Below are 21,951 nucleotides of genomic sequence, written 5' to 3' on the forward strand. Positions count from 1 at the left end.
GTCACCCTGATGCTGTCACCTCTCCGATACTGTGTTTACAGATGCCTGAGCCGAGGCCCCCAGAGGGGTGGAGCTCACACAGCCTGTGCGTGTGGCAGAGCCAAGATTCCAGCCTTGCACCCCCTGACCAGGAAACTCGAGCGGCCCGCCTGCCCAGCCGGCCTCCCAGAGGCACATCTTGGGGATGGGGGAGGCCCGTCTTCGGCTCTGTGCTGGGTTCTTCCTCACAGAATGCCCTGCATCCTCAGAGCACGGTGAAGGCTCACTGGGCTCAGTAACGGGGTGGCTCCCTCAGGGATTCACGTGGCCAGAAGCAGTGACGCAGGCTCCTGCTCTAGCTGCCGGGATGGGGGCTCTCTACCTGTGTATTCGGGGAAGCAGATGGTTAACGGGGACTTCTTGATCTTCTCTTCAAATATGTCCTTCTTGTTAAGAAACAGGATGACAGATGTGTCTGTGAACCATTTGTTGTTGCAGATGCTGTCGAAAAGCTTCAGGGACTCGTGCATGCGGTTCTGCAACAGAGTGGAGAGGCAGGTGAGGGCTGGCAGTGCCCGGGGCACCCGACTCCCCACGGCCACCGACACAGCGCGCCAAGCAAAGGAAAGGCCCACGGAGGTGGCTAAATGCACCACTGAGGGATGGAGATGGGACAACCTGCAGGACAAATGAGACACGCTCCTTACTTCACTCCACACGCGGGCAGGCTGCCCCCCGTCCCCCGCCCCCTGGCCCAGGCCAGCGAAGTCCCTGGATGGGCCCCAGCTCACAGAGAGGACATGCACCATGCACGCAGGGGGCACCACCATCCGACACGTCTACACGGAGCCATGGGCCATGCACAGTTCTCTACCAGGGTCTCATTCGGTTTCACCAGCAGGGGTGGGAGGGTGCACACATTCCTTTGGGAAACATTAACCGAGGATGGAGAGATCCTCGAATTAATCCAGAGTTGGAAGCAGACACCAGGGGGACAGCGTCTGGGGGGTGATCTTGCTGTGGCCTTGGTGTAGTCGGGGGATTGGGTTGGTTGGCTGGGCCACGGCTGGGCCGGGGGTGGCTCTGGGTGCGAGCCAGTTGTTGGGGCTGGTTTCTCAGTAGAGTGGCCAGAAGAACCCCAAGAAGAAACCCAGCAAAACAGATTAACGCAGAAAGGAAGATAAAAACCCAGAATACAGGAGGAAAAGAGAGAGAAAAAACTGAAATATTGGCTCAACCAGTCTTGGGTTCGGGGAGTCAAGGCCAGCCCATCCTGAGGCCCCTACACAGGCTGGCGGAGGCCACGGTCCCCTGGGACCAAGGACGAGGATGGTGGGAATGGGCGGGGCAGGCAGTCACAGCAAAGTCACCCGGCGGGGCCCTGACAACCTGGTGCTTTCAACTCTTAACTGGTGGTTTTGGTTGGAGGGAGGCGCTTCATACCTGCCCAGCTTGGAGCATCTCTCAGAATCTGCTCATGGTTTTGGCCTTGGTTTGACAAGTTAAGGCCCGGCTGGCGGTGGAGACGACAGTGGCAGTGAAGAAGTGGTGGCAGGCCGAGGCCTGGGGCCGCTGGAGCCACCGGCCTGAGGCATGAGGACAGGACGAAACCCTCGGGCTGCCAGGGTGCAGTGGATGGGGCGGCCTGCCGGTGGGTGGGCGGCCTGGAGCCCCCTGGTCAGGCTCCTCTGTCTTGGCTGTCCCATGAGTGCCTCGAGGGTCGTGTGGGCTAAGCACAGAGGAAGTGTGAGGACCAAGGACAGTCAGCAGGGTCTAGTTCTTGCCTCCCGGGGGTGGAGTGTCTGTGTCTCACAGCTCGTCCTTTCGCCACACGCTTGGCTGGAGCAGCCTGACCGCAGCCATCTCCTGAGCGCAGAGTCCTGGGTGCTGTGGGTCTCACCACTGCCCATGAGGCTGCTCAACCACTGAGGACATTTTATGAAGGAGGAAGGGAGAGGCTGCCCATGCTCACCCGGTGGCAGATGTGGGGCCGGGACCAGGCTCTGGACCAGACCCTTCTGGCTCCCCAGCTGCCCAATGCTGCCGTGTCCCAGACACACAGACATTCACTTGGTTCTCTAGCAATGGTATCGTTCTTGCTGCCCCCGTGGCACTGAGCCGTCTTTGTGCATGGTTGTCATGTCCTGAAGCCCATTCCTGGAGGGGCTGCTGCTCTTCCCAGTAGGCAGAGGCAGCCTGCTTTGGGGCAAAAAGGGCTCCAGAAAAAGCCCATTCTTGGCCTTGGCTTCCCCAAGGTCCTGTGCTTCTGCCCTTATGAACAAGGGCAGCGGAAACGGGGCAGGAAGAGAGAGGATAGAGGGTAGAAGAGGAACAGTAAAGGCAGGAAGAGAAGGAGGCGAGGAGTGTGGGGGCTGGGCTCCCAGCACAGTAGCGGGGCTGATGAGGTGCTTGCAGAGGTCTGGCCAGGCTGGACAGAGCACAAGGCCTGGCACCTAACCAGCCCCACATTCACTGGGGGCCTTGTGGCGGCCAAACCCACACAGGTGTCCCTTGTGCTTCTGGGCGAGTGAGAGGCCCAGCCCTGTGGCTGCTGAGCCTGGAACCTGGGTTTAGGCTGTGTGCATGCCCGGGAGGGCAGGTGGCAGGGGAGGGGCCCTCCTACCCTCCAGTTCTCAGTTTTCTTTGCAACCGTGGCTGGGCTAGCATCGCACTCACTGCCCAGCCCTGCTTCTTACTCCTGGGCATTGGAGGGAGCGAGATGAGCCAAGTGCAGCCCAAATCATGCAGGTGGCTGCCTGGACAGCGAATAGCAGCTCCAAAAACAAAGAGTCATCGGCGAACAGTGAGAGATGTGCTGGGGCTGTCCCCGTGCAGGGATGCACGGTGGGGGGCGCAGCCAGGAGCCATCCCGGGCTGTGGGGTGGCCAGTGAGTCTGGGTCCAAGCACAGCCCAGGGTATGTGTCTACCCACCAGGCTCCAGGGAGCTAGAAGCTGCAGCCTGCCGAGGCCACTGAGGATGACTGTTACCAGAGAGAGCTCACAGCCAAGGCCCCAGGACCTTGCCCCTGGACAAGGCGGGGCTTAGAGGGCCTTGTTGGAACTCAACTTAGGGATGTAGTTGGCCCCAAAAGAGGAAGGCAAGGTGGACAAAGCAGCATGAGGATCACCCACCCTGCCGGCGGCTCCAGTCCCACTCTGCCAAGACTCAGCACCATGTGGGTCTCTCCCCACAGCACGGCACCCCCAGCCCACAGCCTCTCAGATCTGCACAGCAGCCCTGTGGGAGCGACAGGCCAGGGCCGAGGCGGAGACACACCCAGAGAGAAGCCCACCTTGTCCAGGGTCTACCATGACTGCAAACTGCTTCATGCTCTCAGTGCCGACTTTGAGAGCCTCGGGGTCTGAGTGTAGGTCTGAGTGAGGGTCGGAGTGTGCTCCCCACAGAAGCAGCTGACAAATGCCAAGGGCACGACCCCACAGCCAGGACCCCAGAGCCCCCAGGAGATGCCACAGGCTCGTCTCCAGGGAGCCCACGGGTGCATCATGCCAACACTGGCTTCCCCCAGAGGCTCTGACACCCCCCACAAACAGAGACAGTGGCCAGTGACACCACAACCCGCAGCTGAGTGCTGCCGTGCCAGAAACTGTTCTGAGCATTTCATGCGCAACCTGTGATTCTATCGCTGATGGCCCCCGACAAAGGTACTATTGTTACCCTGCTTTGACAGATAAAGGTAACAGAGGTAGGGAGTGGGCCACTGGAATTGGGCAGGGAACCGGGAGTAGGCCCAGAGGAAGGCTGCACCTCTCTCCAGGTGAGGGTCTCCCTTTGAAGCCAGCTGGGCCGTCCTCCGAGGCCCTGGACTGAGGACGATGGGGGGACAGCAGGTGGAAGCCGGGGCTGCATCCTCTGAGGAGGGGCCCTGCACCCTGCTGCCAGGAACCAGCACACCACGGCCGTGCCCCTGCCGGCCACAGATGGCTCTCCTGGCCACAGCCTGGCCAGCGCTCAGGGCGGGCTCTCAGGCCTAAGAACAGCTGTCTGTCTTACATATATTCTTGCTTGACTACACCTTGATTTCTTTTAGGATTTGCTTAATTCCGTTCTGGCGCCATGGCCTCTGTGTCTCTGCTGTGATTACTGAAGAGGCACTAACTGCTGGCAGCCCAGAGGTTGCAGGGATGTCTGTCATCCATCTGTACACAGCCCCTGAGCCAGGGCGGGCCTCCGTGGCCTCTCCTGCGCCTGCATCACGAGGCGTCTGCCTGGCTGCAGTTGCAAGAAGTAGCAGGCCCGGCCCCCCAGTGGCGGAACCCCAGCCGCTGAGTGCGGTCACAGGCCGGGCAGGCCCAGGGCCACTCACCGTGGTCTCGTCTTCATGGAGCACCTGGTCGTAGCCGCTGAGTGCGACGCAGAAGATAATGGCTGTGACGTCCTCGAAGCAGTGGATCCACTTCTTGCGTTCAGATCGCTGGCCCCCGACGTCGAACAGCCTGGTGGAGAGAGAGGAGAGCTATGGGCCATGGATGGTGGGGCGTAGACAGGTGTGGGAATGCCTGCAAGCCCTGAGAGGGTGCTGATGGGCAGACTAGTGCCGTCTGCCCGGCAAGGGGCTGCGCTCACATGCTGGGGCTCGAACACCTGCAGCTGCATGAAGGGGTGCACCTCGGCTGGCTCCCCCCATAAATGCCTCTGTGAGGCCCTCTGCCCACAAGGGGCAATGTGCACATCCTGTTCCTGGCCTTCCGAATGTGTCCATTCCTGTCTGTGGTCTCGGCAAACTCCAAACGTGGGGGGGGGGGGAATGTCAGGGGGGCTGGGATTGGCACCCATTACTTGGAGGGAAAAGGAGGCACCACAGGGTGAGGGCCCCGTGGTCCTGGCAAGAACGAGGATGGTGGGACTAGGGTTTGGCCTGGGTGCATCTGCAGACAAAGCCTCATCTCTGCTCTATGCCAGCCCTTCCTGGCAGCTGGCTACCTGCCTCTCCCCCTCTAGACACCACCTCCCAGGGAACACGAGGGCTGTGGGCAGGTGGGACCAATGTCCTGGAAGTCAGAGGTCAGTCTCATGCCACCTAGGCCTGGGCCCTGGCCCTGTATGTACAGGGACCCCAAGCCCTCCCGGCAGAGAACAATTGCAGGCAGAGGCCAGCGTAAGCTCCAGGCAAGGAAGCAGGTGGAGTTCCCGTCTCACCCCCACCTCCACTTGGATCCTGCTTCCACATCTGAAATACAGGGGCAGGGGCATGGCTCTGTGAGCCCTCCACCATGCGTATGCTCAGACTCTGCCTGCTGCGCAGCCCTATGCCCAGAGGGGCAAGCTGGAGACACTTGGCCCGGTGCTGCACTTCCCAGGTTTAGGGGAGGCTCTTGTGTCCAATGCTGCCTGTTGGGCCCAGGGCCCCGGAGACAGAACCCCAGCTCCCTCAGCCTGTCTGGGAGCAGGCAGGAGCTTGGGAGGTGGTATGGGATCCCCAGCCTCTCTTCCTGCTCCACGGACACCAGGAACCACATCTGGAAGGTAGGTGGGGGCAGGACCGGGACTCTCAGGCCTCAGTACAGAGAGGTTACCGCAGGTGGGGGCACAATCTCCAGGAGGCCCTGAGAAATCCAGCTTCATGCCTCAGGCTTCTGTTCTGAGGCACTCAGAACTCCTAGACTTGAGCTGTGCTCTGTGCTTGGGCACAGCCTCGGTTTCCCCACATGTACCTAGAGATGGTGGGTCAGCTGATTTCTGAGCCCCTTCCAGCTCTGAGATTATCTGGGTCCTTGAGGTCGCACAGACACTGCTTGGGCTTATCCATCCCTCTTTCCCTCTCCACACAGGGAGGCCTTTGAGGGGCCACCAGGGGGATTTTCCCTCCTCCTCCTCCTCCTCCTCAGAAGTCACTCAGGGACAGGACTCCCCTCCTTTGTCCACTCACATCCTCCCTGTTCCTTGGAGACCCCCTCCAGGATGCCTCTTCCAGGAAGCCTCCCTGGTCATCCTGGCCCCTGAACTTGGTGGAAGACAGACTCACAGACAGGTCCCTTCTTGTCTCGAACTGCCTGTCCCCAGTGGAAAGCTCCCCAAGGCAGACGAGGTCAAGAGGTCAAGAGGCTGGTGTCTCCCACCTGTCACAGTGCCCTCATCAGGGTTCGGGGGGCTCCCTGGGACTTACCTGAAGTGGAGGTTCTTGAATGTGAAGTGGGTTTCTACGATGCCGGTGGTTTTGACCCTGGTTCGGAGGATATCTTGCTCAGTGGGCTGGTAGTCGGCGGCCCCGATCCGATCCAGGCTGTCCAGGTAGCTGGGGATGGGAACACACAGGGCCCTGGAACAAGCCAGCCCAACCCTAGGCAGCACCTCTTGGGTGCTGACCACGGAAACGATGGCACCACCTCACCCAGGACCGGTGTTGGGGGCAGAGGGTGGGAGGTGCCCACCGTAGCAGGAGCCTATGCCCAGCCCTCATGTTCTCAAAGAGCCTCTAACTTAGACCAAGGGCCGTGTGCACTGCTCCAGGTTCATTTAGAGGTCTTACACGAGACTAACATGTTTGTGATGCCACTTCGCCATGTCTTCATCTTAAAATAATAGTGGCCAATGGTTACATTTTACTCTTCACATGTGTGATCATGTTTCTTCCTTAATTTCCCTGAATTATATGTACCATTTTACAGTTTAGAAAACTAGATAAGTACCTTGCCTGGCTGTGAGCCAGGGCTCAAACCCAGACATCTTGCTCCAGGTCCACCTCTTAACAGTACTCTTGAGTGTTTCCTCTGGGCATCCGCCCACCTTTCTGTACTTGCTTAGGGTCTATCAGGGCGTCTACTGCATCTTCCCATTTGATGCCCTTGGAAGAGCGCCTCAGAGGTCATACAACCAGGCAGTGGCTGGACCCACGTCTTTGGCACCGGGGCTCTCTTCACAATACCACTTGCTCTGGAGACAGATTATGTCTTTGCACTTTATCCACCCAGGCCAGGCAGCTGGGAAGGCTTTGGGGGATCTGTGAGGGTTAGGTTTGAACCCAAAGCGGGGTGGTATCTGGAAAACCAGGGAGAAGGGAGATGGGCCAGGCCTGAAGGAGGAGTCAGTGACTCACAGGGCTGGCTCTGCCACCTGCCCCTGCCCCACCTGCTGGGGGAGGACCACACACAGCTCACAGGGGAGGAGCCCCGAGGGTCCAAGCCACAGGACAATGTGAGGTTCCCGGTCAGCACTAGCTCTGGGACATGTGCGAGTCAGTTTCTCAGTTTGAGGATGTTCATGGGGCTGGAAGGGGGGGATACCTTCACCAATGAGGGTTTGTGCTCTTAAACCAATAATCCAAGCCTACCTAAAATCCTTGTGAGCATTTTTCCCTCAAGAAATAAAACTAAATGAGGGATTCCCAAGGGTAGGAGGCATAAGCTTCAAGTCACACTGTTAGAAAAGGGACACTGCTAGCATTTGAGTCTGGAGATACCTGATTCCCAAAGTGGTACCCTTAAACAGGCCTCCAGGCCTCCTCTCCTCTGTGGAAGTTGGGGACCAGAGGCTGCAGAGCAGACCTGGAAGCTCTGGCTGCCCCAGCATCTCCTGGCCAGGCCCACGGGAGCTTCTAGGATCAGCCCTTCCCAATCCTCCTAAGCCCTCTGAGCGTGACCCCTTGTGCCCTGCCCACCGGCTCCTCTAGCATCACTCCAACTGCCTCTGCTTAGGAGCTTTACTGGTTTTGAAAGGACCCCTGTTTTGTTGTCTCCGGCTGGACACCAGGGCTGGGGAAACCACCTTTAGACAGAAAATCTGGCTCTCTGTCTCTATGCTGGCTGAGCCTCACACAGGGACATGGCCAGGGGAGGGGACGATGAGCATGTGGGAGGGGCACCTACTCTATGTACCACTGTCCTGGGTGTGGGATGAGGCAATGAACACGACCAGTACAGTCCCTATCTTCCCAGAGCCTACATTTGTGTGTGTGCGTGTGCGTGTGCATGCACGCACATGTGAGATAGTTAACGATTAAGATACAGAACATGTCAGGAGGTGGTGTCAGCAGGAGAGATAGGAAGTTGGTAAGGAGAAAGCTGGAGAAGTGTGGCTAATGGACAGAGGGTGGCTGGAGAAGGAGGTTGAGGGGAGCTGGGTGAGCTGCCCACCGTGCCCAGCATGAAGCCAGTGGGTGCAGAGGCCATCCTGTGGTGGAGGAGGAGCCTGGGATGCAGGCCTGTGAAGGGGTGGTGTGGTGGGACGCACCTGTGGCAGGAGTAGTGAGCCTTGGGGCTGGAGTGGGGTAATGGAGGCAAGGGTGGGGCATCATGTGTAGGCACTTGGGCTTTCCCTCTGAGCAAGATGGGAAGCTTCTGGAAGGCTCTGATGGAAGAGTGTGGGAATGAGGACTCTGTGGCTGTAAGGAGAGCATCTCAGGGGGGAGTAGGGACACCTGTCAGGAGGTTGTTGCAACCCTGCATGCCGGCAGGATACAGCGATGGGAGGTGGGACGTGGAAGGTGGGATGTGGGAGGCAGAACCCAGGAAAGCCACCTCTTCGTGGTGTAATGCAGCTGCTCTTAGTGGAGGAAGAGCGGGGCCAGGGCAGGCTGGGCCAGGCTGGCAGCTGGGAGCCCGGCGGCACGTACAGACCTCAGATGTACTGAGATGTCCGCATGGACACTGAGGAGGCAGCACTCAGAGGGTGGGTGGGGGGGGGCTGGCGGCAGACAGTGAGAGTCATCCCAGTGGGCAAGGGACTGAGGGTGACATGGCAGGAGAGGACCAGCCAGGCCCTCCGTGGACTGGAAGAGGAGGCACAGGCAGGACACGGGGAGGGGCCTGAGGCCCCGGGGGTGCATGGGGGTACACGGGGCTGCCGTAGGAGTGGTGGAGAGCCTGAGCAGGCTTGGCGGGGTACGGGAGCAAACCTGAGGGGAGGGCTCCAGAGACAGGGGCGGGAGGAAAAACTGCCCTACCCAAACCATGGAACTAGCTCCTACGGCCCCTGCCTGGATGTGCTCAGGCTTCCGGGCTGCTGGGGCTTGTCTCAGTGTCACTCACAGGGATGAAGGGAGAGCCAGCCCTGCCCACAGGGGCCTGAGTGCAGGGAGCCTGGCAGCACGGGCCACCTCCCTGTCCCCTCCGGGCCCTGTCCTTACCTGTCAAGTGTGAGGATGGGGCTGGGGAAGTTGGTAAAGGAATCGGGGCCTTCGGGAGCCACTCGCACCATCCCCCTGGGATTAGAGCCCGAGACAACTCTGTGGGGCTCCCTCTCTCTCAGTCACAACAAATCCAGTTAACTGTTTTGTATATTGCACCCCAGATTCTGTAAGAAAAGGGGACCTGGCTGCTAACACCGTGACCACAAAGCCTGGACCAGGAAGGCTTAAGGCCCTTTGGTCCTGACTGCTGTGGGTTCCTGCCCTCGCCTGCCCCCGGACCCTGTCCCAGGGACAAACACAAAGAGAAGGAGGCAGGTTTCCTCAGCTGACTTGGTGGGGAGTTGACAAATATTGACTCATGTTTCTTATTTAAAGTTATAAAGGTAACCACCAGAAGAATCACAAGTAATCCCCTAACTAGCAAAAAACTGGTGGTGGAAGTGGAGAAGAGACACCGGAGGCAGGCAGGTGCACTGAATTCCTCGGATTCCATACTGGAGGCCACTAAATGCTCTGGTAGGTGGGAGGGTCAGGTTCTTAACACTGGGACCGAGAAATGAAAATTGAAGTTGGAAGGGGAGAAGGAGGTTACTATTAATTTTATACTCTCTGTAGTGTTAAAAAAAATTGTTTTTGCAATGTATTTATGTCATAATTAAATGGGCAACAATTTAGGTGGAGAGCACAATTTGATGGCCCCGGGGGGATGAGGGATATGAGGGATGGGAAGGCCCTGGACTGGGGCCCAGCAGGGGCAGGGAAGCTGTTCCCCACCAAACGACTCAGGGGAAAGACCTGGGTCCACTGCAGAAGTGATTTGAGTACATACCGGCAGCAGTGGGTACGCACCCCTACCCACCGAGGTGTCCCTGGGGGCCCCTCAGGGCCTGGGCCTGGCTCCCTACCACCTGGACTCCCAGGACCTAGCATTCACCCAGTAGACAGTCTAGGTTTGCAGAAATGGGAAGACGCTGTGGCCTCACTCAAGTCCCTAGTTTGACAGCTGTCACTGTGGTTGACATCCATGAGCAAGTGCCATTTTCTGGGCCCTAGCCTCTGCTACAGCGCCAGGGTTTGCTGGCCAGGGTTTCTCAGGCTCAGCACTACTGACATGTTGGGCCAGATGATTCCTTGCCGTGTAGGGCCATCCTGCGCACTGAAGGACGTTCAGCGACATGCCTGGCCTCTGTCCACCGGCAGCCAGCAACTCCACCCTAGTCAGACAATCAAGAGTGTCTCCAGCCGTTGCCAAATGTCTCCTGGGGGCGCAGTGGTCCTGACAGCAGCGGGGGTGAGGATGCCTGGATCAGATCGGTGGCGGAGCACACCTGTCCTAAGACCATGGGCTGAAGCCCAGAGGCTCCCACTGACGCCACAGGCACAAGACTACAAAAGTGGGGTGTCGTCCCAACCTCTCCAGGACAGAAGTTAGTCCCCAACTAGTGCGGACCATTCCCAGGGATGTGGGGCCGATCTAGGAAAGAGGCCACGTAACCTTAGGGACGCCTGAGCTGCTGTCACATGAAGAGCCCCACAGGCCGCTTCCTCTGCCTCTCCCTTTCTCCCCCTTTGAGCCTTCTCTGGCTTCCAGTGGCCTCATCCCTCTCCTTCCCTCTCCCTTTCTTCCCCTCCCTTCTCTCATCTCTCCTTTTCTTCCCTTATTTGGTTATAACACACTATCAAAGGATATGTTCGATTATTTCTTTATTTCCTTATTCTTATTTAAAATGCTAACTTTAAAGATAGAGCAATGGAAAGCTTATTTTCTCTAAAATGAAACAAAAACAAATCGTCAATTATTTTCTGCCTATATGGCTCTTGATTTGTACTTACAGGGTCAGGTTTCTCCAGTGGGAAAAAGTTGTTAGACTGGAGTCCAGGCCCCACCCAGGGCACAGAGGTGGAGGGCCCTGCGCCCGGGAGCCCTACTGGTCTCTGGTGTCCTCTGCTTCCCTGGCCTCATCCTTATCCAAGGGGTGGGAGGAACAGCCCCTTCCCACTCCTTCCCGACACCTTTCCTGACATGTCCCGGCAGTTCTGACTCGCCAAGGACCCCTCCCTGCGTGCCCCCCCTTTCCATGCCACATCCGTGCCCTGCTGGCGGCCTCCCAGGACTGACACACTCACTATTTGGCAGAATCGTTGAGCTGATACTCCCGAGACCTGTTGAAGCACTCCTGGATTCCTGAGTCACCCCAGAGCCGCATCATGGCGGAAAGCAGTTCTGCAGAAAAGGGCTCGGTGTCTTCCATCCGACTCACCACGTCGCACACCATCTTAGCATCAGCCTGTGAGAAGAAGATAGGTGGGGGCTCTGAGGCTTCGGTGGGGTCAGAGCCCGGGCCGGCCACCTACTAGGGCACCGGGACAGTGGCTCAGGCCTCAGCCTGCTCCGGGTCACTGGACACAGTCTGGTCTCCCGGGCCCTGGGGCCCAAGGGCCCTCACAGCCTTCTGTCACAGGGACGCTCACATGCAGCGGTTTCCAACCATGCCCTGTGCAGCCTGAGTGTCTGCTACGGGCAGGACGGGCCTGGATGGGGTCTCGTCTCCACCTGCCAGCTCAACCAGGGTAGCTCTGCTTTCATCTGTTTTGAAAACAGGGCTTTTGCAGAGTATTTGTGGTTTTTTGTCTGTTTGTTTGTTTTGAGATTTTATCTATTTATTCATGAGAGATAGAGAGAGGCAGAGACACAGGCAGAGGGAAAGCAGGCTCCCTGTGGGGAGGCCGATGCAGGACTCAATCCCGGTCTGGGAGATGCTCAACCACTGAGCCACCCAGGTGCCCCAAAGTATTTGCTTTTGGAGAGAAAACAACAACAACAACAACAACAACAATGTTCTTGACTAATGTAATTTCCTCTACTTCTTACCCAGATGGAGCAAAGTCCCTGGCATTGGATAAATCAGGGAGATGAACATATTGGTTACTTGAGAATTCCAGGTAGTGGAGGGACAGGGCCCCAGGGGAGCTGTACATTGGGGGAAGGGGAATGGAGAGGCTGGTTCTCCAGTTATATCAATATTCAGTGTCAAGAGTTTAGGCCTTTAGCTAGCTCAAAGTTAAAACTTATTATTTATTTATTTATTTATTTTAGATATTTTACTTATTTGAGAGACAGAGGGAGAGAGAGCAAGTGTGTGGGGGAAGCAGACAGAGAGAGGATCTCAAGCAGACTCCCCACTGAGTGCAGAGCCCAACATGGGGCTCGATCTCATGACCCTGAGATCATAACCTGAGCCAAAATCAAGAGTCGGACGCTTGACCAACTGAGCCACCCAGGCGCCCCAAAACTTGATTTTATTACTTTTTAGTTATGTATTTGCTGTTGACCTCTGGTCTACCTCTCTGTAGAGTCAGAGAGACCCAGACCTGGTTAGACAAGGGGAGGGCAGAGGGTGAATAGAGAGACAGGGAGTTTGCCTTTCCCTGCCTCTCCCCTTCCTCCTCTGCTGCGGGGCTGTAATTTGCCCAAGACACATGGTGGAGGCTGAGACTCTGCTGGATTTGCGTGAACGGTATTGCATAATGAACACATATCTTCCCCCTTCCCTTCCTCTGGGATACCAAAGGGGTATCACCATTTTCAGAGACAGTGGATCACATACGTGTAACACCGAAACCTGGAAGGCAGTGTGGTCTTGGAGAAGGCATAGGACCTCACCAGCACCTCACCTTGCACACACACACAGTACTTTGTAGCCTACAAAGGATGCTCCTGTGCACATACTCCAGCACCTCAGGGGAGGGGGAAGGGCAGACTGCATCAATGGGCCTGGGTCTTCAGCCCTGCCTGAGTCCACGCCCTTTGCAGTCCTTGTCCCCTGGAAGCACAGCACATTTGCCCCGTCCCTGACTATGAGTGGCCATGGGACATGCCCACATAAGGATGTGGAAGTTCCACGGCCAGCCCTTCCGAGGCCTGGCAGGGTCCCGCTTGTCCTGCTATCATCATGAACACCCGGACTCCTATGTTCATCCCAGCAAGAGGATGAGGGACACACGGAGCACAGCTGAGCCACCCTGGGTCTCTGATCCCCAACAGAACTCCTGGCTCACGAAAAGAAATAACTGCTATTGTAAGTGACTGAGTTAGGGAAGGTTTGTTAGTACCTTTGAGGCCATAGTCATTGTGCTGCTGTCCCCATTTTACAGTTCAGGAAACTGAGGGCCAGATGGAGGATGGCACTCACCTACTCTCATAGGTGGGAAGTGCCAGAGCTGGGACTTGAGATTAGGAGGCTCCGGCCCCAAGGCCAGCCTCTGGGATAAGACCCACATGTGCTGAGGGTAGATGCTGACCGCAGCACCCCTGATGGCCAACAGTGCCTGGGCAGGGTACACACCAAGGGTGACAGGCATTAACCAGAAGGGTCCATTTGAGATGACTGCTGCTTTTAATGTTGAGATTGGAGCAGGAGCTGCTGTGGAGCCCCATTCATACCTGGGAGCTTGCCGGGTCAGGCCACCTCAGAGGGATCCTGCAGAGGGCCCGGCCCCTGGCCTTGCCTTGGGGGTGCTCTGTTCCCGGGCAGCTGGCAGGCTGTGGGGTTTGGGAGTTAGTGTTCAGGACAGACAGGAGTTGGTGGGCACGCAGCTGGCCTTCCTCACCCTCCCAGGGAGAGGACACTGAGACCTGTCTGCGCACTTTCAAGGGATCCCCAGGGTTCCGAGCCCTGGCTATCCACAGCTCAGATCCGACCCCTCCCCTACACTACATCCTCTCTCCCTTTGTTCCCCTCTCTTCCCTGGGTGACCTCCACTGTCCCTTGGTGCTTCTTGCAATGACCTTAATAAACTCCTTGTCTCACTCAAATCCTTGTCTCAGGGTCAACTTCTTGAGGAACCCAGACCAGAACAACAAGGTGCCTGTCTGAGCCCAAACCCTGGGCAAACTTTACGTGCTGAGTCTTCACACATTGCTATTGTGACAGGGCCTGGCTCAGATCACTCTCCTGACCCCAAAGCAGGAGGCGGCCACCACGTGGTCCCTCTGCATGGTATCCCAGAGGCCTCTGAAGAACATCTCTGCCTCGTGGCCCCTGTGTGCCTCGGGGTACCTTCCTCTTAGTGGGTGCTACAGCAGCTGGGTGCTGGGGGACATCCCAATGGCACAGAAAGAGGTGTGGTTAGAAGTGCAGGGCCAGGTGAGGAGTAGGGGTGGCTATACACTGGCCCAAGGTCCTGTGGGGCCCGGACCAGCTTCCAGTGCATGTCAGGGGCCCGGGAAGGTAGGTGTGCGAAGCTGAGGCAAGGATGGAGTGAGGTGGCTGGCAGGCACATGCCCAGCTCTGGGCTGGCTATGTTCTTCACTTGGGATTTTTCAGGAGGGTCAGCCTAAGAGGATATGCCCCCCCAGAATCAGCCGTATCACCAAGACCCCCGTCCCACTCCTGGGGAAGCTCCTAAAAATGAAGCTACCCGAAAGAAGCAGGAAAAGCATCCTCTAGGTGGCCTGGCCCCTCGCACATCCCAGGCCCAGTCAGGACAGGGGGCACTGGGAGAGGCAGGTCCAGGGAGCTGAGTGGGTGCAAGGCATCCCCCCAGGCTGAGCAGTTGGTGTCGACATTCCGGGGACCCCGCCTCTGGCTGCCTTTCCCCCAGTTTCCGTGTGCACAGGCTGGAACCCACTAGGGCTGAGCCCTTGCTGAGGGTTGGGAGTGGGGTGCCCCTGGCCTGCCCTGTCCCTGACATCACGGGTCCTCTGGTGTCGGGTCTTCTTTTCGCGTGCCTGGTAATCATCACTAGCTGATCCCTCTACCCTCAGGGCCCTCTGGTCCTCTAAGCTAGAGGAAACACAGACTACTTCACCCATGGCACGTGCTCAAGAAGTGAGGGAAATTGCTGGAAATCTGCAGGTGTTCCGTGGGGTAGGAAAGACACAAAGGAAATGAGGTTTAGCATCTGGGCACTCTGTGGCTGACAAAAGATTCCGTACAAAAGGTATGTGGGGTCAAAGTCTTCCATGGAAACTTTCTAGCATTGAGCTGTCCAGCTAGGTAGCTACTTACGAGGCAAGGCCCGTCTACTGCAGAAGGTGGATGGGAAAGTTCTGGTGGCAGTCTACCCTGGGAAGGAAGCTCCAACTGCCTGGAGGCTAGCAGGCCAAGCCCACAGTGCTAGCCCAGGTCCAGCTCCCAAGGGGTGCGGTCCCAAAGATCCCAGCCTTTGGATTCCCAAGTCACCCACAGCTGACACAGAGGGCTGCCTGCCAAGACAGGCTGGCCTCTCAGGTTCTGAACCATGTGGAGACGAGTTTCTGCAGCATCTGAGCCTCCCCTGGGGACACTGACCTGGAAAACTGGCCCTGGGGCCCAGGTGATGGGTGCCCTAGGCAGGCAGTGGCTCAGGCAGGGTGGGTGAGCCGGGGTGCTGCCTCCACCTGTGGCTAAAAACAGGCCTATGAATCAGGGGCCTACACACTGACACTGCTCCCGAGTGCCTGGGTGACCTTGGGGAATGAAGCTTGGTCTTCCTCAGCCCCCCATGTGCTGGCTGTCTTGTCTGTCTGTCCTGTCTGAGGAATGCAGCTGGAGAACCTGGCCAGAGCTTTCCCAACTTCCTCCTCTGGGCGGCACCGTCATGGTTCCTGTCAGCTGTGTGGGAAGGGAGTCAGGACAGGGGTGAGGGTGGGAGACACCCTCTGGCCTGAGTGCCTCGTAGCCAGGTGTGCCTCACAACCAAGGCCACTCTCAACGCCTTCGTGAGGTTCCCTGCCTGTGTCCTGGGGTTCCAGCAGGACAAACTGTACAGCTCGGGGAAGGCTGGGATGGATGGCTCACTGGGAGTCCTCCAGGGGACAGCCCAGGCTCTGGAGCTGTCCTCCCAACTTCACCTCATCCCCAAGGTGTGGCGGTGCTGGGGGTGCTGTGCAGGTGCACATCCTCCCCCTCCCTGCCCACGGCCCCACCACCAGCCCAGCTGCTCAGACTCAGACTAGGCCTCACCCTTGTTTCTGCTGCTTCCCTGTCTGGTGTCCTGCTGGTTTTTCTATTAAAGCTGTTTTCAGACTGCTTCTCCCCATCTTCTCACACACCTCCCCGGGTCCGAGCCAGCACCGTCCTTCTGGCTGCCCTCAGTCCCCTCCCAAGGACTCCCTCCTTGCTTCTCTCTAGTCTGTTCCTCATATGGCAGCCAGCAGGAAATTGTTAGTGTGACATCAATTCTCTCCTTCTCCCTTAGAAAAAGAACCAAGCATCCTGACATCCAAATAAAAGATGCATTTCCCAACTTTGCTCACTGCTAGGTGTGACCAAGTGACAAGTTCCACCCAATGAGAGGTAAACCAAAGTGTCCTTTTTAAAGGGAAGTTGCACCCTTTTCTCTTACTTCCTCATTCCTGAAGCTGGAACTTGGATGTAGTGGCTGGAGCTCTAGCAGCCAACTTGGATCATGAAGACAAGGTCCATACCCTAGGGATAGTAGAAAACAGCCCTAGGTCCTTGACAACTTTGTGGACACCTCATACCTTTTGAACTTTTTTTAAAATTTAAAATAAATTTATTATTGAAATCACTTTTCGGGGCCTCAGATATTCACAGTTAAACCTAATCTTACTGGGCACAATAACTCTCCCTGTTTAAACTCTTTCAATAGAGTTTAAATTTAAATATAAATATTTAAATTCCAAACTCCTTACCTTGGCCCCTGAGCCCCTGCCTACCCATCTGTCTCAATCTCCTCCCACCTTTCCCCTCTCATGGGGCTCCAAACACACAGCCCTTCTTTTTGCTGCCCAGGTAAACCAGGGTTATCCCACTTCACAGTGCGCTACTGCCCAGATGATCTGTGTGCCTGGACTCTTCCCCATCTCAAATGTCACTTCCTCAGGGAAGCCCTCTGTGATGCCCCCAGGCAGAGTCTGTCCAACAGCGCACTGACCACACATCACAGCTGGTATCTTGTGTGCCTGTTCCTCAGGGCAGGGATAGTTTCCTGATTTTTCAGAGCTCCCCAGGTCTCATACTAAGTCCCCGTCCCCGAATCCCACTCCCTCTCCACTAAGATGCCTTCCATTCCCTCATTTTCTGGCCCTAGAGTCTCAGCTTTCCTGAAGGAGAGCACTTCTTCTGACCCACATCATGAGTGGTCTGGGTGGGGCTGACTCTGTCCCCTGGTTCCAGTGGTGGACACGTGGTCTGGGCCTAGCCAATCATCCCGCTGGCCTCAGTGAACAATCTGGGATGGACGAAGAATCCATGTTTGTTAGATTAGACTACAAGCAGCCCCAGACTCAAGCAGCACCAGGATATTTGCAGAAACTTTTAGGAAAGAGACACTCAAAGGGAGGGCACACCTGATTGTGAAGCCATCACTGAGGAAAGCAGAGCTGGAGAGGGAGACATCCTGAGACATGCTAACAGGCAATACCCAAATCCGGCAGTCACATATACCTCTGGCCTTCTAGTTACTTGAGTCAATCTCTTGATTTTTTTCCAAATCCAGTTTGAGGATACGTTTTGATTTACTTTTGCATTTGTATCTCAAATAGTCCTGACCATTCCATCTCCTGGTCTGCTGAGACCATCAGGCCTACCTGCCATTACTGGGACCCACACAGCTCCTCTGACTCCCCACCTCTCTTAGCGTCTGGGCCATGCTCTGGGTATGGTGCCCACATGTTGTACTATGCCGCCAGTGTGTGGCAGTAGGTGTGCTGTGGGCACTGGCCACGTGCTGGACCCTAGAGGCAGCATGGTGGGATTCTGTTAACAGTTCTGTGAGGAGTTTAATTAGGCTGCTCACTGACAGGTGTGCCCACAGGGCCCTGCACAGCTGAGTGCAGCACAAGACATTCTTCCCTATGTGGCTCTGTCACACACCGGCATGCCTGGCCCCCAGCCACTAAAATGCCCAAAGTGTCCCAATTCTCACCACTAAAAAAACACCCCACAAATGTCTAAACTGCCCCTGGTGTGGCACCACTTCACTGAGGGTCACACTGAGGGAAGCATCTACCAGCCCAGGGCCAGGAAGGTGGGCCCCTGCCAGAGGGGTGAGGGAGGGGCCTATCCCCACCCCTGTCCCCACTGTCCCGAGGCCTGGCCACAGAGAGGAAGGGAGGGCTCTCCCCTAGGTGTGTCGTGCTGCCTTGGGGGCACAGGCCTAGGTGGGCTGGGCTGACAGCTTCAACTGCCCAGCATGCCCCCCCTGCCCACCATGCTCCACCAGCTGGGACTGCCTTGGCTTAATGTCCAGCTCCCATGGCACCCACCCTCTGGGCAGCCTTCTGGGGATTCAGGCCCATAGGCTCGGGAGGCACCCAGACCTGGGCTCCAGTCTGGGCTCCTAGTTTGAGCAAGGCTTTCCTTTTTCTGAGGCTCAATGTCCTCCTCTGAGAAATGGGGACAACAGTCATCATTCCCTTCACCGGGCTGTTGTGCGGGCAAACGGAGAGCACCAGCACAGCATGAAACTGGGGGTGGGCTGAGCTGCTGCTGGGGGGCCACGGGAAGATGAGGAGGTCAACCTGTGTCTCCTGCAATGTGTGTGTATGTGTGTGTGTGTATGTAAACAGGTGGAATATTCCAGGGCACAGCCACACCGTGCATTTGGAACATGAATGTGGGCAAGATGCCATTCTTATCACTTTAGGATTGGGAGGCTATGGAGAGGCTGTGACTTCTCAAGGATACCTGGAGGATTCTTTTTTTTACCACATCAATGATTTAAAAACAGCATTAATGTGGCACCCTGCTCATAATGTTGACATACAGATGGCGGGAGGCTGCTCTTGGTGGAGGTGAGGTACTGTTGGGGACCCCCACAACTATGGAGGACCCCCTAGGTAAACTATCTGTCAACGTCTGGAGACAGGAGTGGGCAGGGGGAGAGACAAAGGGGCGTGTGGAGACGAGCCCAGGGGATATCTCCACCGTCTGGTGGGGTGGGGAGCTCAGCACAGACTGCAGGGCACTTCCCAGAGGTGGGCTGCCTTGGGCCGTTGCCAGAGAGCAGGGCGCCGACAGCACACAGGGGGACCCTCGCTCTGGTGTAGGGCCGGGGGCCTCCCACAAGGAGGACGTGTGCTGCTCGGGACCAGCCATGAGCATGCTCGGGAAGCAGCACCCGAGACCCAGAGGACAGTTGGGACACCGGCAGGGTCATCAGTAGGACTGCTCACTGGCGTCCAGGAGTGAGGGGCTCTACTTCCAGAAAGCCCTCTGCCATGGGCCGGCTGCTTCTGGAGCAAAGACACCACTCGGCCCTGGCTTCCCGAGCTCAGCCCTCCCAGAGCTGCGGCTGGGCCACACTGGGGGGCGCTAGTGAGGGCTGACCCAGGACAGCTGGCAGCGGCCCAGCTGAGCCACGGGGATGCACACCACACACTTCCATTCACCAGCCAGGCGCTGCCAGGGGCTGGGCGGTGCCCAGGTGTATTCATCCGCAGAAACTACACTTCTAATTTAATGCGTGCTTCTTCCCAACCTCTCCCTCCTCTTCAGGGCAGTGTGCACTTTTCAATAAACAGCGGCAAAAAGGCTTGGAGCTGAGGTGCAACAAAGAGCTTCCTGCCTCACAGAGATGAGATGCAAAGGGTGTGGTGGGGAAGTGAGCAGGGCTTTTCGGTCAGGTGACCCAGGTTCACATGCTGGCTCTGCAGCTTTCTGGCCCTGTGACCTTGGACAGGCACGTCACCGCCTCACCTCCCCCAGCCTCTGTTCCCGGGTTAGTTGCCCCCTCCTCCGCCCCCGGGGCTGTCTGCGCAGATGAAACAGGCTAAGGATGCGACTCGGCTTCGCAACATAAAGAGCCCTGCAAATGTTAGTTATTATAGGCAGAGATGAAGTCCCTCAGACACAAACAACAAGCTGACATAAAATCAGGCTGCTTTTGTACGAGACTTTTCAGGCAAGCATGATCATCTTGATAACAATAATCATTGTAATTATAATAATAACCCCTTCCATTTGAGGAGCTGCTTTGGATCTTTCAGAGTTTGGCTCCATCGCTAATCTCCCAGGCTGAGTGAAATGTGAACACATGCATGCACAGGCGCTTGCACATGCACAAACACACACATGTGTGTGCACACGGGCACCTAGTCCTCTAGCTACAGGGAAAAGCCTGCACCTGACCCTGCCCCGCCCCGCCCCGCCCTGTGAGCTGTAGTTGTCCTGGCTCCCGCCAGGGGGCAAAAACACACAGGCCAACGGAGCGGGAGCAAGAAGGTCAGCCTGAGCTCAAAAGACCAAGCTGGGCAGGGCCTGGAGGGCCTGGAAGGCGTCGCTGCCTTCCTTGGACCACCAGGCTGCCCCACTGTTCCTCAAGGGGAAGAGGCACGGAGACTCCAGCCGCTGGAGGCCTGGCCTCCACACTGCAATGCCAGCTGGTGGAGCATGGTGGGCAGGGGGCATGCTGGGCAGTCAGAAGCTGTCAGCCCAGCCCACCCAGGCCTGTGCCCCCAAGGCAGCACGACAGTTCTCTCTCTCACACCTAGGGGAGGGCTCTCCCTTCCTCTCTGTGGCCAGGCCCCAGGCCTCCCGGAGAGTGGGGACAGGGGTGGGGACAGGCCCCTCCCTCACCCCTCTGGCAGGGGCCTGCCTTCCTGGCCCTGGGCTGACCAATGGCTCCTTCATTGTGACTCTCAGTGAAGTGGTGCCACACCAGGGATTAGTTTAGACATTTGTAAGGTGTTTTTGTTAGTGGTGACAATTGGAGCACTACAGGCATTTAGTGGCTGGGGGCCAGGTATCCTTGGGGCTCTTTCTTCACTTGGGCTTAAGGGTCTTAGCAGGGCCTGTGCCTACAACATGCGGTCAGTTCACAGGGTCTCTGGGAAAGCTGGGGAAAGTCATAGGTCTACCACTTGTCCTAAGGAAAGGAAGGGAACCTTCTTGGTTCCCTAGAAAGATCCTGAAGCAGAATCAAGGACTTGGTGGTCTCCAGTCTTTTTTTTTTTTTCTTTTAAAGATTTTATTTATTTATTCATTCAGAGAGAGCAAGAGAGAGGCAGAGACACAGGCAGAGGGAGAAGCAGGCTCCACACAGGACACCCGATATGGGACTCGATCCCGGGTCTCCAGGATCACACCCCAGGCCGCAGGCGGCGCTAAACCGCTGTGCCACCAGGGCTGCCCTCCAGTCTTGCCTCCTATCAAATTTGCCCATCCATCCATCCATCCATCCATCCATCCATCCATCCACACATCCCTGTACTCTGTACTACCTATCGAAGGTGCCTACCCATCAAACATCATCCATCCACCCACTCAGCCATCCACCCACCCATTACATCATCTACCTATCAGCTACCCTTGTTCAACCATCCACTCACTTCCACACCCACCTACCTGTCCCTTTGCCTCCCTTCTATCCTACACCAGCACCTGTCTGTCCCTTAATTACTCACTGGCATGCCTATTCCTTTCACTCCTTCTTGATCTATCTAGCTACCCACCCTTTCATCCACCTATTTACTCATTTATCCACTGTACACCCACTAATGAGTACAGTCTCGGCCTTAAGTTTGGCATAAAAAGAACATACTGCCTGAACCTCCCCAGTCCGTTAGCTGGTGCCCTAAACACAGCAGGGGAGAACTGCCCCCTTGGCTCTCCCTCCTTCTGCCCAGGGCCCCCTCTCTTGTCAGGGGCCTGCAATCTTCAGGGATTTGTTCTAAGCCCTTCTGGGAACCTTCTCTGTTGGGGACCCAGGCTGCCTCCTGTGGAAGTGGAGAAACTTGGGTTTTCTGAAGGATCACACTCTTTCCAGCCTCAAAACCCTTGGATTTTCCAAATATTTAGAAGCAGTTCTCTCTATTGGCTTACTATCTATCTTTAAGAACCTGGGCTTATGGGGGCTACTGTGGCCTGAGTCTTCTGAGACTCCTTCACTGGTTCCAACACTCCACACCTAGAAGTTACCACTCAGAAACCATCTGTC

At 56.7% G+C, this 21,951-nt stretch overlaps 1 protein-coding gene across 2 annotated transcripts in view; it reads right to left on the reverse strand.

The window, feature by feature from the left end:
- The window catches only part of GNAO1 (G protein subunit alpha o1), a 172,938-nt gene that overhangs the window by 14,578 nt on the left and 136,409 nt on the right, over window positions 1-21,951 (reverse strand). The window contains exons 4-7 of one of the 2 annotated variants that reach the window (XM_072827037.1): window positions 11,194-11,354; window positions 6,106-6,234; window positions 4,306-4,435; window positions 362-515 (exon numbers count right to left, since the gene is read on the reverse strand). In XM_072827037.1, the coding sequence (XP_072683138.1) occupies window positions 362-515; window positions 4,306-4,435; window positions 6,106-6,234; window positions 11,194-11,354 (574 nt within the window). The remainder of the gene's footprint in view (window positions 1-361; window positions 516-4,305; window positions 4,436-6,105; window positions 6,235-11,193; window positions 11,355-21,951) is intronic. The other variant, XM_072827038.1, reaches the window with a different exon arrangement.

Source organism: Canis lupus, chromosome 5 (genome assembly GCF_048164855.1).
Source record: "Canis lupus baileyi chromosome 5, mCanLup2.hap1, whole genome shotgun sequence".
Classification (NCBI taxonomy): Eukaryota; Metazoa; Chordata; class Mammalia; order Carnivora; family Canidae; genus Canis; species Canis lupus.